Raw genomic sequence first — 15,358 nt, forward strand, 5'->3', positions numbered from 1 at the left:
TGCCGGCAGGATATTTTAGCAGCTAGCATAGAACACAAAAAAAAGTCAACTCACGTAAAAGCGATTAAATAAACTAGATGCATTTGGATTTTCAGCAAATATACAGTTTGAATGTTGACTACTGAGTCACTTTGTTCAAGTTGTTGAAGAGGTTAACTGAATTGTTAGTTAAAACAAGTTTTGCTAAATATAGCAAAAAACTAGCTAAAATATGTGGATAACAAGTATATGCTCGTCAACAAACTATTATCAGAAATCCAAAGCAATGGCTCAGATGAAGCCCTTGTATATCCTTCAACCTTGATTTGTGACCTTGAACTAAGAGCTAGGACAATGAAAAGGTATGCAACACTCCGTCTAGTGATGATGCTTACGTCTATAAATCCATCCATTATCTTTTACCCGCTTATTCCATTTTGGGTCACGGGGGTCGCTGGTGCCCATGTCCAGCAATCACTGTGCGAGGGGCGGAGTACACTCTGGATGGGTCGTAAGTCCTACGTCTATAAAGTTTTGTTAAATTATTTTGACTGGATCATAATTTATGGGCGAGAGAAGCGAGTTTATGGACAGAGACCATTTCATAATACGTCTGCCTTTTGATGGGCATTTAAAAAAAGATTGCAAAACCTCAGCTAAGATTCAAAATGAGGAAAAATGTGAGCAGAAACAAAACAGTAGCTAAAAGCAGTGTAATTAAATAAAGCTGAAGTAGATTTCAGAACAAGTTTTTTGAAAGAACTGAAGAGATCTTAGTGCATTTCTCTGGGGAATTATTTTTAAATAAAGTAAAATCGTTCAAAAAGTGTCAAAATGAAAAACACTGAAACTCAAAGGACACAAGTTCTGATCAAGATAAATAATTCAAAACACAAATCCTTAAAATGCCACAAAGTGCAGAAATGGTTGGATTGCTAAAGAAATGCACTACCCTGACAGTCTGCTGCAGGTAAGATAATGACTGGTCATAACTACTCCATGTAACCCCACCACATCTTCACGGTTAGCCAAAGTGACTGATTTTACCGCTTCTCTTCCACACTCACCTCTTCCACTCCTCCTCTCCATCCCAGAACTCGTAGACGACAAAGGACAAACCGTCCGGCAGACGCACCGCGGTTACGCTGCAGCAGAAGAGAGATGAGGAAGAAGATCAAAAAGATGTGAGGAAGAGCCGAACATGCACACAGGCTTGATTACAATGGAGACGACATTAAAGGAATCAACAGAGGACTATAAACCAGGAAAATGGAGCTGGAAGAAGTGGCCTGGAAAATCAGACAAGATAATAAACACCGCACCACATTTACTGCAAGTCACTAAAACATGGAGAGAAACTGTAATAAAACCCAACAGCGACCCGGTCAGAGATTTGTTGGCTTTTATAGAGACGCTTTATGATTCTGCCGTCATCGTAACAAAGACATTCTTCACCTCTTCACTTCCCGAGAAGCATGAATGAGTTGAAGCAGCTTTTTAACAACAGTATCAGTTCGTCCAGCAAATACTGCGTCTAGGCTTAAAAACGACTCATGGCTGTATCAGAATGATGAGAAACTGATTTAATTAACTCAAAAGGGCTAATTAGAGCAAGAATGAACAAGAACAGAAACAATTGACGTGTTAATTCAGGGTCGCAAATTAATCTGAACACAATCTGATTGAGACGACAATCAGAGGGCAGATAAGAAAAATCTGAGTTAGACTTTTTGGGTAAATTTCTTATTTTAGATCCACCTGAGGATTTTACGTGTGGACGTGTGCTGTGACATTACAGCTCTACAACTATTATAAGTGTGTGAATTTGTCTGGTAGCACTAAAAAAACACTTTAGCAAAAAAAAAGACTAACTGCCAATTACAACTGGCTGGTCCAATATGATGCTTGTGGGACCAAGTTTGTTGAGGCTCCTCAGGCTGATGAAGTCCTTTGGATGAAGGACGAAACATCACAACAACAACAACAACAAAGAAACCGTCCAGATGACCTGACTGAACTTTGCTGAATTTTTTTTCCTGGATTATTGAGCACGAACTTTGATATATGGTAACTCTGTCCATTTTAGAGATCTTGAGCTCAGATTTGGTGTGGCAGTAGCTGAGGGTCGTTAGCAACACAGGCTGAAAGCTAACTGATTGCACATGATTCCACATTTCTGCAGAAGATCTTGTATATTGCTGTTTTTGAGATTTCTGAACATAGGATGAGAATAATTTAAAATTGCTGCCTGAAAGGCAGCAGGCGATATGCATTCTGTGTGTGTTAAGGTGGGCAGCATGATGGCTTAGTGGTTAGCACTGTTGCTTCACAGCAAGAAGGTCCTGGGTTCAATCCCCGATTGGACCTGGGGTCTTTCTGTGTGGAGTTTGCATGTTCTTCTTGTGCTTCTGTGGGTTTTCTCCAGGTACTCCGGTTTCCTCCCACAGTTCAAAAACATGTATGTTAGGCTGCCTTCAGGCCCCAGAGATCTGTGATCTCAATGGGATTTGCCTGGTTAAATAAAGGTTTATAAATATAAAGGTTCCATCTTTGCTCCTGCTTGTCCTGCAGAGCAAAGCTCGCTAAATGTTGGCAGAATAGAAAGCAGAGTTAAAACCTTTTCATTCTGGACGATGCATGGAGCAAATTAAGTCTGGATTTGGGAAAATCTCTCAGGATATTAGAGTTTCTCAGCCTCCTGCAGCTCTGAGTGGGAGGTTCCCAGCAGTTCCAGCATGTGGATACGTGTATACAATCAGTGTTTAATCACACACACACCAGGCACGCAGCACTGCCATGTTTCTCCTCTTTCATCTGAACCACATGGGATTTCCAAATTTCTCAGTCTTGACGATGAAATACTCAGAAAGTTACCGTATTTTCCACCATCGCACCGCCTATAAGTCACATCAGTCCAAATATGGCTAATAAAGTGGAAAAATCCATAAATACGTCACTTTGCCATATACGTTGCATCTATTATGCGTCACCGCTGACCACCCGGAAATGTGGACCGGTGTTGTGCCAAAAGGGGAACATGCACAGGAGGACTTTAACAAGAATTTAACAAAATGAACACTTAAAAACAATTATTTGTTTGCTCAAAATTATAGTAAAGGTGTGTCTCAGTCTAAGTTTTACTTAATAAATGCATTTTAACGGTCAAATCAGCTGCATTTTCAAAAGCCGATTCGCAGAAGTAGGAGCGCGCAGAAGGACGAGTCACTGTGCATTTCTTCAAAATTTAACAAGATAACCACCTAAAAACTATTATTTGTTTGCTCGACTTTATAGTAAAGGTATGTCTCAGTTGACATTTTACTTAATAAAAGGACTTTAACACTCAAATCAGCTGCATTTCAAAAGTATTTACTGCCTCGGTGCTCCGGGAGCGTGCAGACAGTGAGAAAAACAGAAAGGAGGAACGCTGTGCTTTTCTTCGAAATTTAACAAGATAAGCACCTAAAACAATTATTTGTTTGCTCGACATTATAGTAAAAATGTGTCTTTGTTGAACTTTTACTTAATAAATGCACTTAAATAGTCAAATCAGCTTCATTTCGCCGGGGTGGTGCAGCAAAATGAAGCTGATTTGATGGTTGCTCCAGGCGAGCTGGACAAAGGTGGCAGTCTATGGCAAGCCGATTTGTGTCATTAATAGTCACTTTTACCTATTACATGATACAACGGCATGCCATACTACTTGAGTGCCATCTAGTGGCTGAAAGTGGCAGTGTTCAATATTTTCAGTCAATGAATGAAAATGGTTATATCTCAGCCAAAATTTGGTTTATAAATATGGAAAAAAACAAATATGTCCCTTTGGCGTATAAGTCGCAGGGCATGCAAATTATGCAAAAACCGCAACTTATAGGCTAAAACAATACAGTAAACCACGAGCAGAAGCTCTGAATATATTCCGCCTTACGGGTTATGGAGCAGAGGTAAAAACACGGAGCGCTAACAAACTTACTGAAAGCAGTCCCTCTGAGCAGAGACGTTCTTCAGGTACTGCTTCAGGGCCTCACAGAACTCGCCCAGCTTCTTCTGGGACACCACCATCTCCTGGCGAATCAGCAGTAAGGACTGGAAGACAAACAGGAAGGTTTTAGTTAGTTTAGTAGACCAGCTAGTTTGTATTTGGCCTGTAACAGTTGTATCTGACCAGTATCAGACCAGTTTACAACTTTTATTTTATTTTATTTATTTGACCTTTATTGTACTCAGTGAAATGTTGAGAACCAGTTCTCATTTACAAACATGACCTGGAAACTTGTCTCCAAGTCATTTTGTTAGCGAATATCTTTTTTCCCTCATCAAACGACTTCATTTACATTCAATCAAAACCTGCAGGATTTTTTAAAATTTCTAATAAAAATCAAAGATCCAAACAAAAACCAGGAAGGTTTGGTCACATCGTTTGAACTGCAAAATTAAAGAATGATCCTGTAAGACCCAGATGACTCACTGAAACACACATGTCCGCACGCGCACACACACACACACACACACACACACCAGGTCATTATTTTATCATCCATTATTTATCATCACTCAGACAACCTTTCAGTGTTGGCTGTCATTTAAAGTCTGTTCATGACGAGGAGCTGCTGAACTCCGGAGACGTTTTTATCTCCAAAACTGAAACTGTTATCGCCCAAACCGTGGGCAATCATGTAACACTGTGTGTGGACTTTTCTAAATGAAACTCAATGTGAGTTGTATCAGACCTGAGTGAGACTTGTATTGAACTTGTATTCGACTTGTATCTGACATGTATTTATTGTGCCAAGTTAGTAACGTGTCTTAAATAGCCATATGTTGTTTATTAATACAAAACAAACAACTTCAAAAGTGACATGTAGTCACCAGAAAATGCTGAGAAATTGTGCTCAAGTTTGCATAATTTTTTTTTGCATAAATCTTAAAAACTGGCAGTGCACTAATCATTGAAACATTTTAACACCAGAAACTTGAAGGCAACTGTACACTTCTGAAGAGAGGTGAAAACATAAAAAAAAAAAAAACTGAACATTTTGAACATTTCCACTCTTTTGCTGAACAAACCTGACATGCAAATAAAATTAAAAAAATTCTGGAAAATCCATCTTTAAAACTCGATCAGATTTTCTGCCTCTCTGTAGTAAAAACGCATTGAACAGGTTCGTCTTTTCAGAGTCTCAAGTAAGAAATCCTTCTTCTTGACATATTGCCTTATCATATTACCTTATATTACCATATCATATTATCTTATCAAAGTGTCTTCTTCTTCTTCTAATATTATTAACGGTTGGAAAACTAGTTTGTCTTCTTTCCTGCCTCTAAAAGTCCAGTTTAATCGTCTACAGCACCCTCTGCTGGTTGTCTTGAGTCAAAACATGGCATAGGTTCAACTTATTTACAGTGTTGTAATCTGTGTTGGTGGGGGTGGGGGGGGTGGGGGGTGGGGGTACCTGAATGGGCGGGCCTGGCCGGCCCGGCTGGCCCTCTCTCTGTGCTAGATCCGCGTTAAAATCACACTCGCGGGCAGCTGATCCGTGCGCTGCAGGTGATATGTGCACGTGCATTTGACAATTTGAATGCACAGAATATTCCCAATTGTGCAGTTTGACATGTGCACATTTGAAAAACTGTATGCGTTTGTGAATCTTACACGCTACTTTTGAGGCTAATTTATCTCCATAGCATGGAACCCCAAATCGCTCCTCTTATTGACACTTTTTGTTTAAAGAAGCACTTTTCTCCCACTTTGAGCACTTCTTAAAATCTAACAACACGATTTAAGGCATTCGTTTAATTTTATTTCCTGAACATCAAAACTAAAAAGAGACTCGGGCTCCTTTGTGCTCTCATCTGTTCAGGTTTTATTCCAAACACCTCCTCCTGCTTTGAGTCTCGTACAGAACGTAAATGCAGTAAAACCCTGATTATTTTGGAAGTCGAGCCCAGCGGGAGGCTCTCTTGGTTTTAATCTCTCTAATTGTCTCCGTAAGTGTTATTGCCGTTTTCAGGATATTAAGTGTCCCATTGTGCATCTGTTGCACATGTGCACGGTCCAGCTGCATGCAAGTGATCACCCAACACTTTGCTTTACTGCCATGTAATGACTGTTTATCCCTCAACTTGCTTTTTATCGCCGGCCATTAGCTGAAACTGGTGTCATGAACCTGCATGAACGAACGAGCCCTCCCGTCGTGAACACGGCTGCCATGTGAGCACCAAGCACCGGAACGGTGATAAACCCTAGCAGAAATACGAGGCGTTCACTGACCCGTGAACTGAAACGTCTGTGGACACCCCACCAACTGGATTAGAAACACTACATGGCCCGGCAGTCTGAGTTAATCCAATCATCAGCACTCCATTAAGCATCCTGCCCGCTTCGACTTCCTCCGCCCTCAAACCTAAAAGCTGCGTCCACAAGAAAAACAGTCCAGGTGAAGTCACAAAGGAATATTTATAAATATCGGTTTTCCAATATAAGATGCATTTTGGGGTCTGTGTTCAATAACTGAACTATTTTCCAGTTCAGCGTAAAATTCAGCTTCTTTATCTTTATTCTCTCTTCACTCCTTCAGGTTGAATTCACTTCATGTCTGAAGTAGTTACAACTTTTCTGTTATAGTTTTGCTTCTTTAACACAATATATAACCAGATGTTCTATATTTTATTTAGGAAACACTCAAAAACCCTTTGAACTAATAGTACTCCAATTATCTGCTTGTTCTATATCACAAGAAAATCATATTTTATTTTAAAAATTCCAGGTTTCAATTAGTTTTTGAGTCTTTGAAAAAAGGGGAGTGGTAGCGCAGAGGTTAAAGAAGCCTGTGACTGGAAGGTCGCCGGTTCAATTCCTTGTACCGACAACATCAAAATGTGGGTGGGAAAGGCAAAGCACCCACACCTGCCTCCACCCTCATTTGCCCCACCCTTGAGCAAGGCCCTTAACTCCCCCATCTGCTCCCCCAGGCGCCCTGGATAGCAGCTCTCTGCTCCACACAGAGGGCTGTGGTAGCTCCGTGGTCTGTGGTTGCGTCAGGAAGGACATCCGATGTAAAAACAATCGCCAAGTCTTTGTGCGAGTTAATTTGCTGTGATCCCTGAAGAAGGGAGCAGCCGAAAGAAAAAAAAAAAGAAGTCCTTGAATGCAACATTTGAAGTAATCATGAAAACAGAATTAGTTCCTAAAAGCATCAACTGTTGAAAGAAATCATTGGACGTAGATTTCCAACAATTTCCTGCAGGATCAATATCTTATCTACAACACGGCCGTCACAGTCAGCGTTACCAAACACACGAATGACTACAAAACAGTCACTTATACAAATACTGAGCTCATCTTTGATGTGGTAGTAGCCGAGAGTCATTCTCAACACATAATCAGAGCACGGTTCGATTGTGCAACGTTTTTATTACAATTTGAGAATAAATGCTGGAGTCCAAACGGTCTCTGAACTGAATCATCAAGGATCCATCTGAAGATCAAACGGTACATCTGAGCAGAACTGAAGTCCATTTGGTGCTTTAATTGGATGTTGGGCTGACTAGTTCTTGTTTAGTTCCATTACGGAGCAGTTTGAAGGACTAGTACTGGTTTTTGTACCAGAAGAATCCTGTGAGGGTCCAACACTCGGCCGATGGTCAGGTTTGTATGTAACGATCAACAACGACCACCGAGTTTATAACTCGAGATGTGGGTTCAATATTTAACATGAACTGCTTCAAATGGGACTGAATGGGACTGTGTGAATTGCGCCGCTCAAGGTGGCTGCATGTTGGAGCAGCTCTGTTTCTTTCATTCTGGGATTTTGCGTTTGGAAACTTTAAATCTTGTTTTTCTGGATGTAAGTCACATTTTTTGGATGAATGTTTCCTCTGGTATCAGATGCTGTGCAGCTCGAAGGATTTTTTACTGAAACTTGTCTAAATTTTGGACTTTTGTTATGATGCGTAACCATGGCAACAAGGCAGTTTTCTACAACAACAGCAGCTGATTAACATCTCAAAAGCTCAAATAATATCTCAACTACAGCTCCAAACCTCAAATGAGTTGAAAAGGATGTTCTGTGGACGCATTCTCATCTACCTGCCAGCTGTGCTCGGGCGCCTGACCACTGAGATCCTGGAACTAGCAAGAAACATGGCTCATGACTGCAGAAGGACAGGATCGTCCTTCAGCACCTACAGTTGGCTGTCTGCAGCGATGAGGAACTCAGCAGACTGCTGGGAGGAGTGGCCATCGCTCTGGGAGGAGTTCTGCCCAGCATTCGGGCGGTCCTACAGTCCAGGGGAACTGAGAGGTCAGCCGAGTCTGGGTGGACGGATCGGACGGATCGGACGGATCGGACGGCATCTGCAGCCAGTTTCTTAGGATCCACTGTGGGATGGACCTTTACAAGAGATCCTTCCTGCCTACAGCCTCAGTATCTATAACATCTCTAAATGAAATGAGGATAACGAGTTACAACAACAAATAATTTCCCTTTGGGATTAATAAAGTATTTTTGAATTGAATTTGAAGCGGTCCCTGATGTGACTCTCAGACTGGGCACTTAAGGTTCTCATTCAGGTTTCTTCGGTGTCTCACTGCACTGCCACATCTGGTAGATGTTTTAAACCTCTGCAGACTCTTCAGAGCTGGTCCATCTGACATTCTGGCTGAATCAAAAGTATTAAAATAGTAAAAGTGCTCAAAGTGTTGTCAGATTAATGTTAAATAAATGTTTATGTATTAAAAATGATCAGAAAAATTAATTTTGCACATCAGAAGTTTATGTAAAAGTTTGGAGTATCCCTCCAGGAGAGCAGACCCAGAACCTGCTGGTCTCTGTGGTCCAGGAACATCTTGGGAGGAGGAGCTGGAGGGGATGGGGGTCCAGGCTTCCCTCCTGGACTTGGTCCCCCCCCACAACCTGACCACTGATAATTCACAATGGATGGATGAATGTTGCACTTCATTGTCTTTGATTTATAAATTTGCTCAATTAAAACAAAAAACAAACAAACAATTTTAGTATTTTATATTAATAAAATAGAAAAACATTTTGATTTTAAAAAACAAAGCTTCAGTGAGAAACTATTAACACACGACAACAGATTAATTAGTTTCATACGATTTAAAAAACTATTTGAATAAACAGGGTGCAACATCAGTTCAGGCTCTGACGTGAATTTAAATTATTCATAACTTCACTTTAAAACCGCTCACCGTTTGTTTTTATTTATCAGCCTCCGTCCTGCTGTTGTGTTCAGGAGCAGAACGTACGATTTATAAACCCTCACAAGAAGAAAAAATAACCCAAAAGACTTTTGTGACGCCTCTGCAAAGAAATCTGAAGAGAAGTTATTTTAATTTGTATTTTAATTCAGAGGTTTTGTGGATGCAGAATGCTTTGACCATGAAAATCATCGTTCAGTTGTATTATTACTTGTGAAAACAATATTTTCCTCTGATTGGCCTCGTCTTTTAAACACAAACATGTTCCGAATGTTAAAAAGTTTTCTTTTGCACACAAAGTTAATTAAAAAAAATAAATAAATAGTTATAACCAAGTGACAGAAATCTGTGTTTGATAGAAGAAGTGTTGGTTATTGTCAAATCCTAGTCTAGTTTGGGTTTAGGTCCAGTCTGATGGAGCAGGAACTCACACCTGTCCCATTTATCCAAACAATGATCAATATATCTAGTGATAGACGACGAATAAATCACCTTCAGAACCTTTTCTCATGAAGTATCGGACCATGTCTATGAATAAATAAAGGTTGATGCATATTACCCACTGCCTTTCATGCCAGAACAACGTTATGTGAGACGTCACGCTCAGAAAGAGTTAACAAATGACTCTCAGCTACTACCACACCAAAGTTCAGCTTAATATCTATAAAACTGACCAAGCTGCAGTGGGTAACCCTCAGGGCCTTCTACACCTTCAGAGAAGGCCCATCACACCTAGCGCATCTGAAATGTTACATTTAATTTTTCAATATTCATTCATGTATAATTGAAAATCTCAAAAAAGTTATCTTTTTTAAAAATAATTGTTCTTAATTTTTGTGAAGTACTTTGCAGTTGAGCAAGAACTATCAAATCAGATTCTTTTAACCTTTTATGTCACCAGGCAGAAACATTCTCATTGGTTAGGACTTCACTGTCAGGAGAGAAGGCTGAGCTGCGTCAAAGTCCCTCGAGGTTCGTTAACTGACAGGAAATGCAACCAATCACAACGCTGATGTGGGGTGGGTGGAATCAAAGCACAGGACTGAGCCTTCAGAATGGCCCTGCAGGGTGTGAATATTTGTGATGCATTCAAATGCAAACTGTGAATTCAAATATCCATGTAAGCAGACTGTGACTCTAATTTATTTGACAGCAGCAGCAGGTTTAACGCTGTTATAGTATTACTCCCTACCTGAAGGACTAGCTTTTATAGCCACAGTTCACCGCAGCTGAGATTAAACTAATTTTGTTTTCTTCAAGATCATTTAGCTGCAGCGGCCATTTTAAATCAGGTTGTGTCAAAAAGTAGATGTAACATTTGCCTCTAAGTTTAGCTCGAATCCATCCAGTGGTGTGTGAGTTATTTTGCTAACAAGCAGACAAACAAATACGAGCAAAAACATTACTTCTTGCCATTGATGACACCCAAACATGAGTGACTCATATTATTCTCCCTGATCAGACTGCTGGTGGTCCCATTTAAAAATGATTAAATTAATCTCTACTGTTATGTCCAAATATGGTCGTTCCTGTTCCTGAAAGCACCACTAGGATGCAGACAGCGGTGACGCCCGGCTCATTCCTCCCCCATACAGTCAGATTTACAGAATGAAAACATCTGACTCGGTCTCAGCAGAGCGTTCATTAACCAAATGACTCGTTGAATTATTCACTCACTCAGAATTAATTGGAGGCAATAAGGCGTGAAGGCCTTTCCTGGACTGCGTTAGAGTTAAATGACAAACTGATCAACGTTGGAGGAACAAAAGCTGATCAGAAGGAACGGCAGAGCTGCTGACTGAACCAGAATCAACACATGCTGCTGAATTTACATCATCATTAAGTTACTGTTTAATAATATTTACCTGTTTGGATAAGGGCAGGCACGGTAATTAAACATTCTGTTGGCCTCGTTAAAACAGTTCACAGCATCTGATAAAAGCAGGACTGCTCAGCAGCTGTGAATTCACTATCAGATGCTGAAAGATGCAGCAGAACTAAGAATAAAATAAACAGGTCAGAAAACCTGCAGGACTGCCGATCGAGACCACTTGAAAATAATCCAAGAAACTCTTGGAAGAAGACTAAGAAACCTTAGCAAAACGCTTCAATTAGCAAAACTATAGCTAAAAGCTAAAAAGAGCTAAACTAAAAGTCAACCCACTCCCGCCCCCCCCCAAAAAAACACCAACAAAACAAAACAAAGATAAAATGATCAAAATCATAGATTTAAGCTAAAAGTAGCAAAACAAAAAAGCTACATTTTGTAGCACAACCATAGCAAATAGCTAAATAGCAAAACTTTTGCAAAAAGCTAAATTTAGGAAAAGCATAGCTAAAAGCAAAGTTTTACAAGATAGTAGCTATAAGTTCAAGCAAAGTGAAACAAAGCTAAAATTAACAAAACCACAACTAAAAGCTAAAAGTAGCTAAAAGTAGCCCGACTCGTTCAGGTGAAAATATAATTTTATTGTCACCTGAATGTGTTGAACAAGGGCAGCCTTTGACGATCTGCGCCTCGGGCTTTTCTGACTTTTTTACTTTGATTCATGTGGGAGATAAACGCACATTAGTGCTACTTTTAGTGCCCGACTAAAACGTTTCTCTGCAGCCATCAATAAAACGCCACGATGAGCAGTTTCTTACAGCAAAGATACAAAAATAAACGTTCTAAAACATTAAGTTTGCCTTTTTAAACAGATTTATATGTAAAATATTCAGCTCAGCACCCAGTGCTCCACTTTGTGTGTTTTTTTATATTATAAAGCTGTAAATGTGGAACATTTTCCCTCAGAGTGTTGAAATTAGAGCACTAAAGAGAAAGTGTACGTTGCCATGGAAACTGGGAAATACCCGTTACCCACACACAGGGCTATCTCATTTTCCGACACACTTCTTCATCCTCCATCAATTAATTTTTAGTTCTTCCCGAGGCCTCCCAGCTCCAAACCTCTGCAACTTTCTCCTTTCTCTTGTCTTCGGTCTCTTCATCGTCGTTCGCTTCCTCCTCTTCCTCCCAGCCCACTCGCTCTCTGCTGCCTCTCCGTTTTACAAGGAGCTCAAGGAATTCCTCATTTATTTAAATGAGGAGTGATTTGCAAGTCTCCGTGGGCTGAAATAATGGATGGTCCACTGCAGTAAAAGCTCCTGCTGACTGCAGCAGGAACACGTCAAACAGAAACAAGCAGCCGAAGTTCCCTTCATGCAGCGACTGACCACTAACGACAACAGATATTAGCTTTAGCCTCCTCTGTGCAAATAATTTGTTTACAGGATGGACAAACTAGTGATTTTACTCAGACTATTTCCAAAAAATATAAGGACATAAATTTTATAACGGATTATTATTTTTTTTACCAGAATAGAGTAAATTAGTGAAGAGGCCGGTGCTTTGGTTCCTCCTGGGCTGTTCCGATTCTTTTAATCTAGGTTCCTGGTTGCGATGGCCGGCACTTTGACCGGGGTGGCTGCCGGCTTTCGGCGAGGGGTCGGCTATGGTAGTGTACGTGTGGTCATTGGTGGTGTAGGGCGGCGGTTGGGGGCGTGGCTTCGCCTCATCGGGGCACTGGCTGGTCTTCCTGTGTGGTATTTGCGGTAGGGGTGCTGTGTGTGTGGGGGGGTGCATAGGTGGCGTGCTGGGGCGTCTCTGGGCCTATGGTGCGGAGCTCTTGATGTGAGAGCCGGCCCTCCTCAGCTGCGGCTCCCTGCTGCTCTGCCCCTTGGGCTGGGGCCGGCCTGTGGTCGCTGTCAGATGGTGCATGCGGTCGGTCCGACAGAGATTCTGTCGGGCTATCTGTGTGTGCCTGTTGGTTGCTCAGGTTGGGATTTTGGTGGTCCCCCTCTCTTGGATCAATTTGGGCCCCACGTTTGGTGTGGGGCCCACTCCCCCCGGTCGTGCACCCCTTTGGCGGGGGACCCCCTTGCCGCCGGTGCATTGGTGGCTCTCGGTGTCTGGGCTGGGTGGTGGGGTGCACATCGGTCCGCCCTGGTTGCTGCCTGGCGGGGCCTGGGTGCCCTGGCTCTGTCGGGGCTCTGCTGGGGGGTGGTATGGCCTCGGGGCTTGGGGCTCGGTGTCCATGGCCGGATCTACTTGGGGGGGTGGCATGGGTCGCCAGCCGGACCTGTGGGCTCGTCGCTGCAGCTTCCTGGAGGCTCTGCATTGTGGTGGCTGGGGTCACCTGGTTCTTTCCTCTGCTCCTCTCTGGGGGGGGGTGTGGTTCTCCCTGTTGGGAGACTCCTGGGGCTCCGGGCCTGTGGGCCGCTGTGTGTCTGTGGCTCCGGTCCTCCCTATGTTGCCATTGTGTCCTGGGGAGGCGGGTCTGTGGGCCACTATTGTCCACTATTGGGCATTCTTTTGGAGAAATCTGGTGGTGGCGGGCGTGCTTGCGCGGGTGTTTGGATTCAGGTGCTTTGACAGATGCACGCTAGGTTGGGTAGTGGTGGAAGCTAGATGATTCCTTGTGCGATGTCGAATGTTTCATGGTGATATTGTGGGTGGCATTGTGCTGTGCATGTTGTTTTGTCGTGGTGGTCTCTCGTTTTATCTATTTCTATTTTATTATTTATTTATTCTTCTTTCTTCTCTTTCTTTAAAAAAAAAAAAATTGAGCGAAGATGATAAGTTCATTGAAACACTTCACAATGTTTCTACACTTAAACTGAGCTAAAAAAAAAAAAAAAAAAAAGAATAGAGTAAATTAGTTTATTCAGTCCTGTAATCACTCTGCCTGTTTAAAGAGCGACAGGTAGTCACGGGGCTGTTTTGGTATCATGGTGTGTAACACACGAAACATGGATCACAGGAAGCTGAGGACAGAGTGTCTCAGGAGCTGAGAAAGACAATGATGTTGAAGGTAAAGACTATTAGACCATCTCCAAGCAGCACGATGTTCCTCTGACTTCAGCTGCTCAGATTATTCAGAAGATTAAAGTCCACAAGAGTGGAGACAACCTCCCTGGAAGTGTCCACAAGAGGACAACAGATGACAAACTGAAGGAATGGATAATATGAACGATAATCAAAGAGTCAAAGAGATTAGTGTCAGATCACAACTTTGGTCTGTTTGAGACAAAGTGGACTTAATGGAAGACGTCCATGGAAGACACGAGACATAAAATAATTAGACTGGGGTTTGTCCGAATGCATGTTGAGAAGATACAAACCTTCTGGGAGAATATAAAAGTTCATGCTCAATAATAAGTAAAAAATCCAACAATTTGTTGAAATGTTTCGTCCTTCATCCAAAGGACTTCATCCTTCATTCATGATGAAGTCCTTTGGATGAAGGACAAAACATTTCAACAAAAAAATAAACCATCCAGAGGACCTGACTTAACTTTGTTGGGCTTCTTGGAGAATTTTCTTCAGACAGATGAGACAAAACTGGAGTTTTTTGACAACATGTCCCGTCAGTTCCATGTTCACAGACCCAAAAATGAAATCTAATCAAATTCAATCTCAAGACCATCAAGGCATTCTGGAATAAAATGGGCTGCTCAGTGTCAGGAAGCTTAATTTCAGTTGGGTCGTGGGTCCTGCAGACCAAAACACACAGCTAAAAAACACCCAAGAGTGGATCAGAACCAAACAATGGTCCTTTCCGAATCGTTTTTCTGAGCCCTGATCTAAATCCTGCTGAACATCTGAGGAAGGAGCTGAAACATCTGGAGGAGTAACTCATTAGACCTGAGACAGCTGGAGCAGTTTGATCATGAAGAGTGGACCAGAACACCTGCGGACAGGTGGACCAGAACACTTGCGGACAAGTGGACCAGAACACCTGTGGACAGATGGACCAGAACATCTGCGGACAGGTGGACCGTAACACCTGCAGACAGATGGACCAGGGCACCTGCAGACAGGTGGATCAGAACACCTGCGGACTATGGACCAGGACACCTATGGACAGGTGGACCAGAACACCTGCAGACAGATGGACCAGGACACCTGTGGACAAATGGACCATGATACTTGCGGACAGATGGACCAGAACACCTGTGGACAAAAGGAATCAAAACACCTGTGGACAGATGGACCAGGACACCTGTGGACATATGGACCATGATACTTGTGGACAGGTGGACCAGGACACCTGTGGACAGATGGATCAAAACACCTGTGGACAGATGAACCAGGACACCTGTGGACAGATGGACCAG

At 42.1% G+C, this 15,358-nt stretch overlaps 1 protein-coding gene across 1 annotated transcript in view; it reads right to left on the reverse strand.

Annotated features, from left to right (window-relative positions):
• necab2 (N-terminal EF-hand calcium binding protein 2) overlaps positions 1–15,358 on the reverse strand; it is a 114,962-nt gene that overhangs the window by 5,985 nt on the left and 93,619 nt on the right. Inside the window, exons 10-11 of the mRNA XM_037683348.1 lie at positions 3,953–4,065; positions 1,047–1,124 (exon numbers count right to left, since the gene is read on the reverse strand). Coding sequence (XP_037539276.1) covers positions 1,047–1,124; positions 3,953–4,065 — 191 coding nt within the window. The remainder of the gene's footprint in view (positions 1–1,046; positions 1,125–3,952; positions 4,066–15,358) is intronic.

This window comes from Nematolebias whitei, chromosome 10, assembly GCF_014905685.2.
Source record: "Nematolebias whitei isolate Nwh7 chromosome 10, NemWhi1, whole genome shotgun sequence".
NCBI lineage: Eukaryota > Metazoa > Chordata > Actinopteri > Cyprinodontiformes > Rivulidae > Nematolebias > Nematolebias whitei.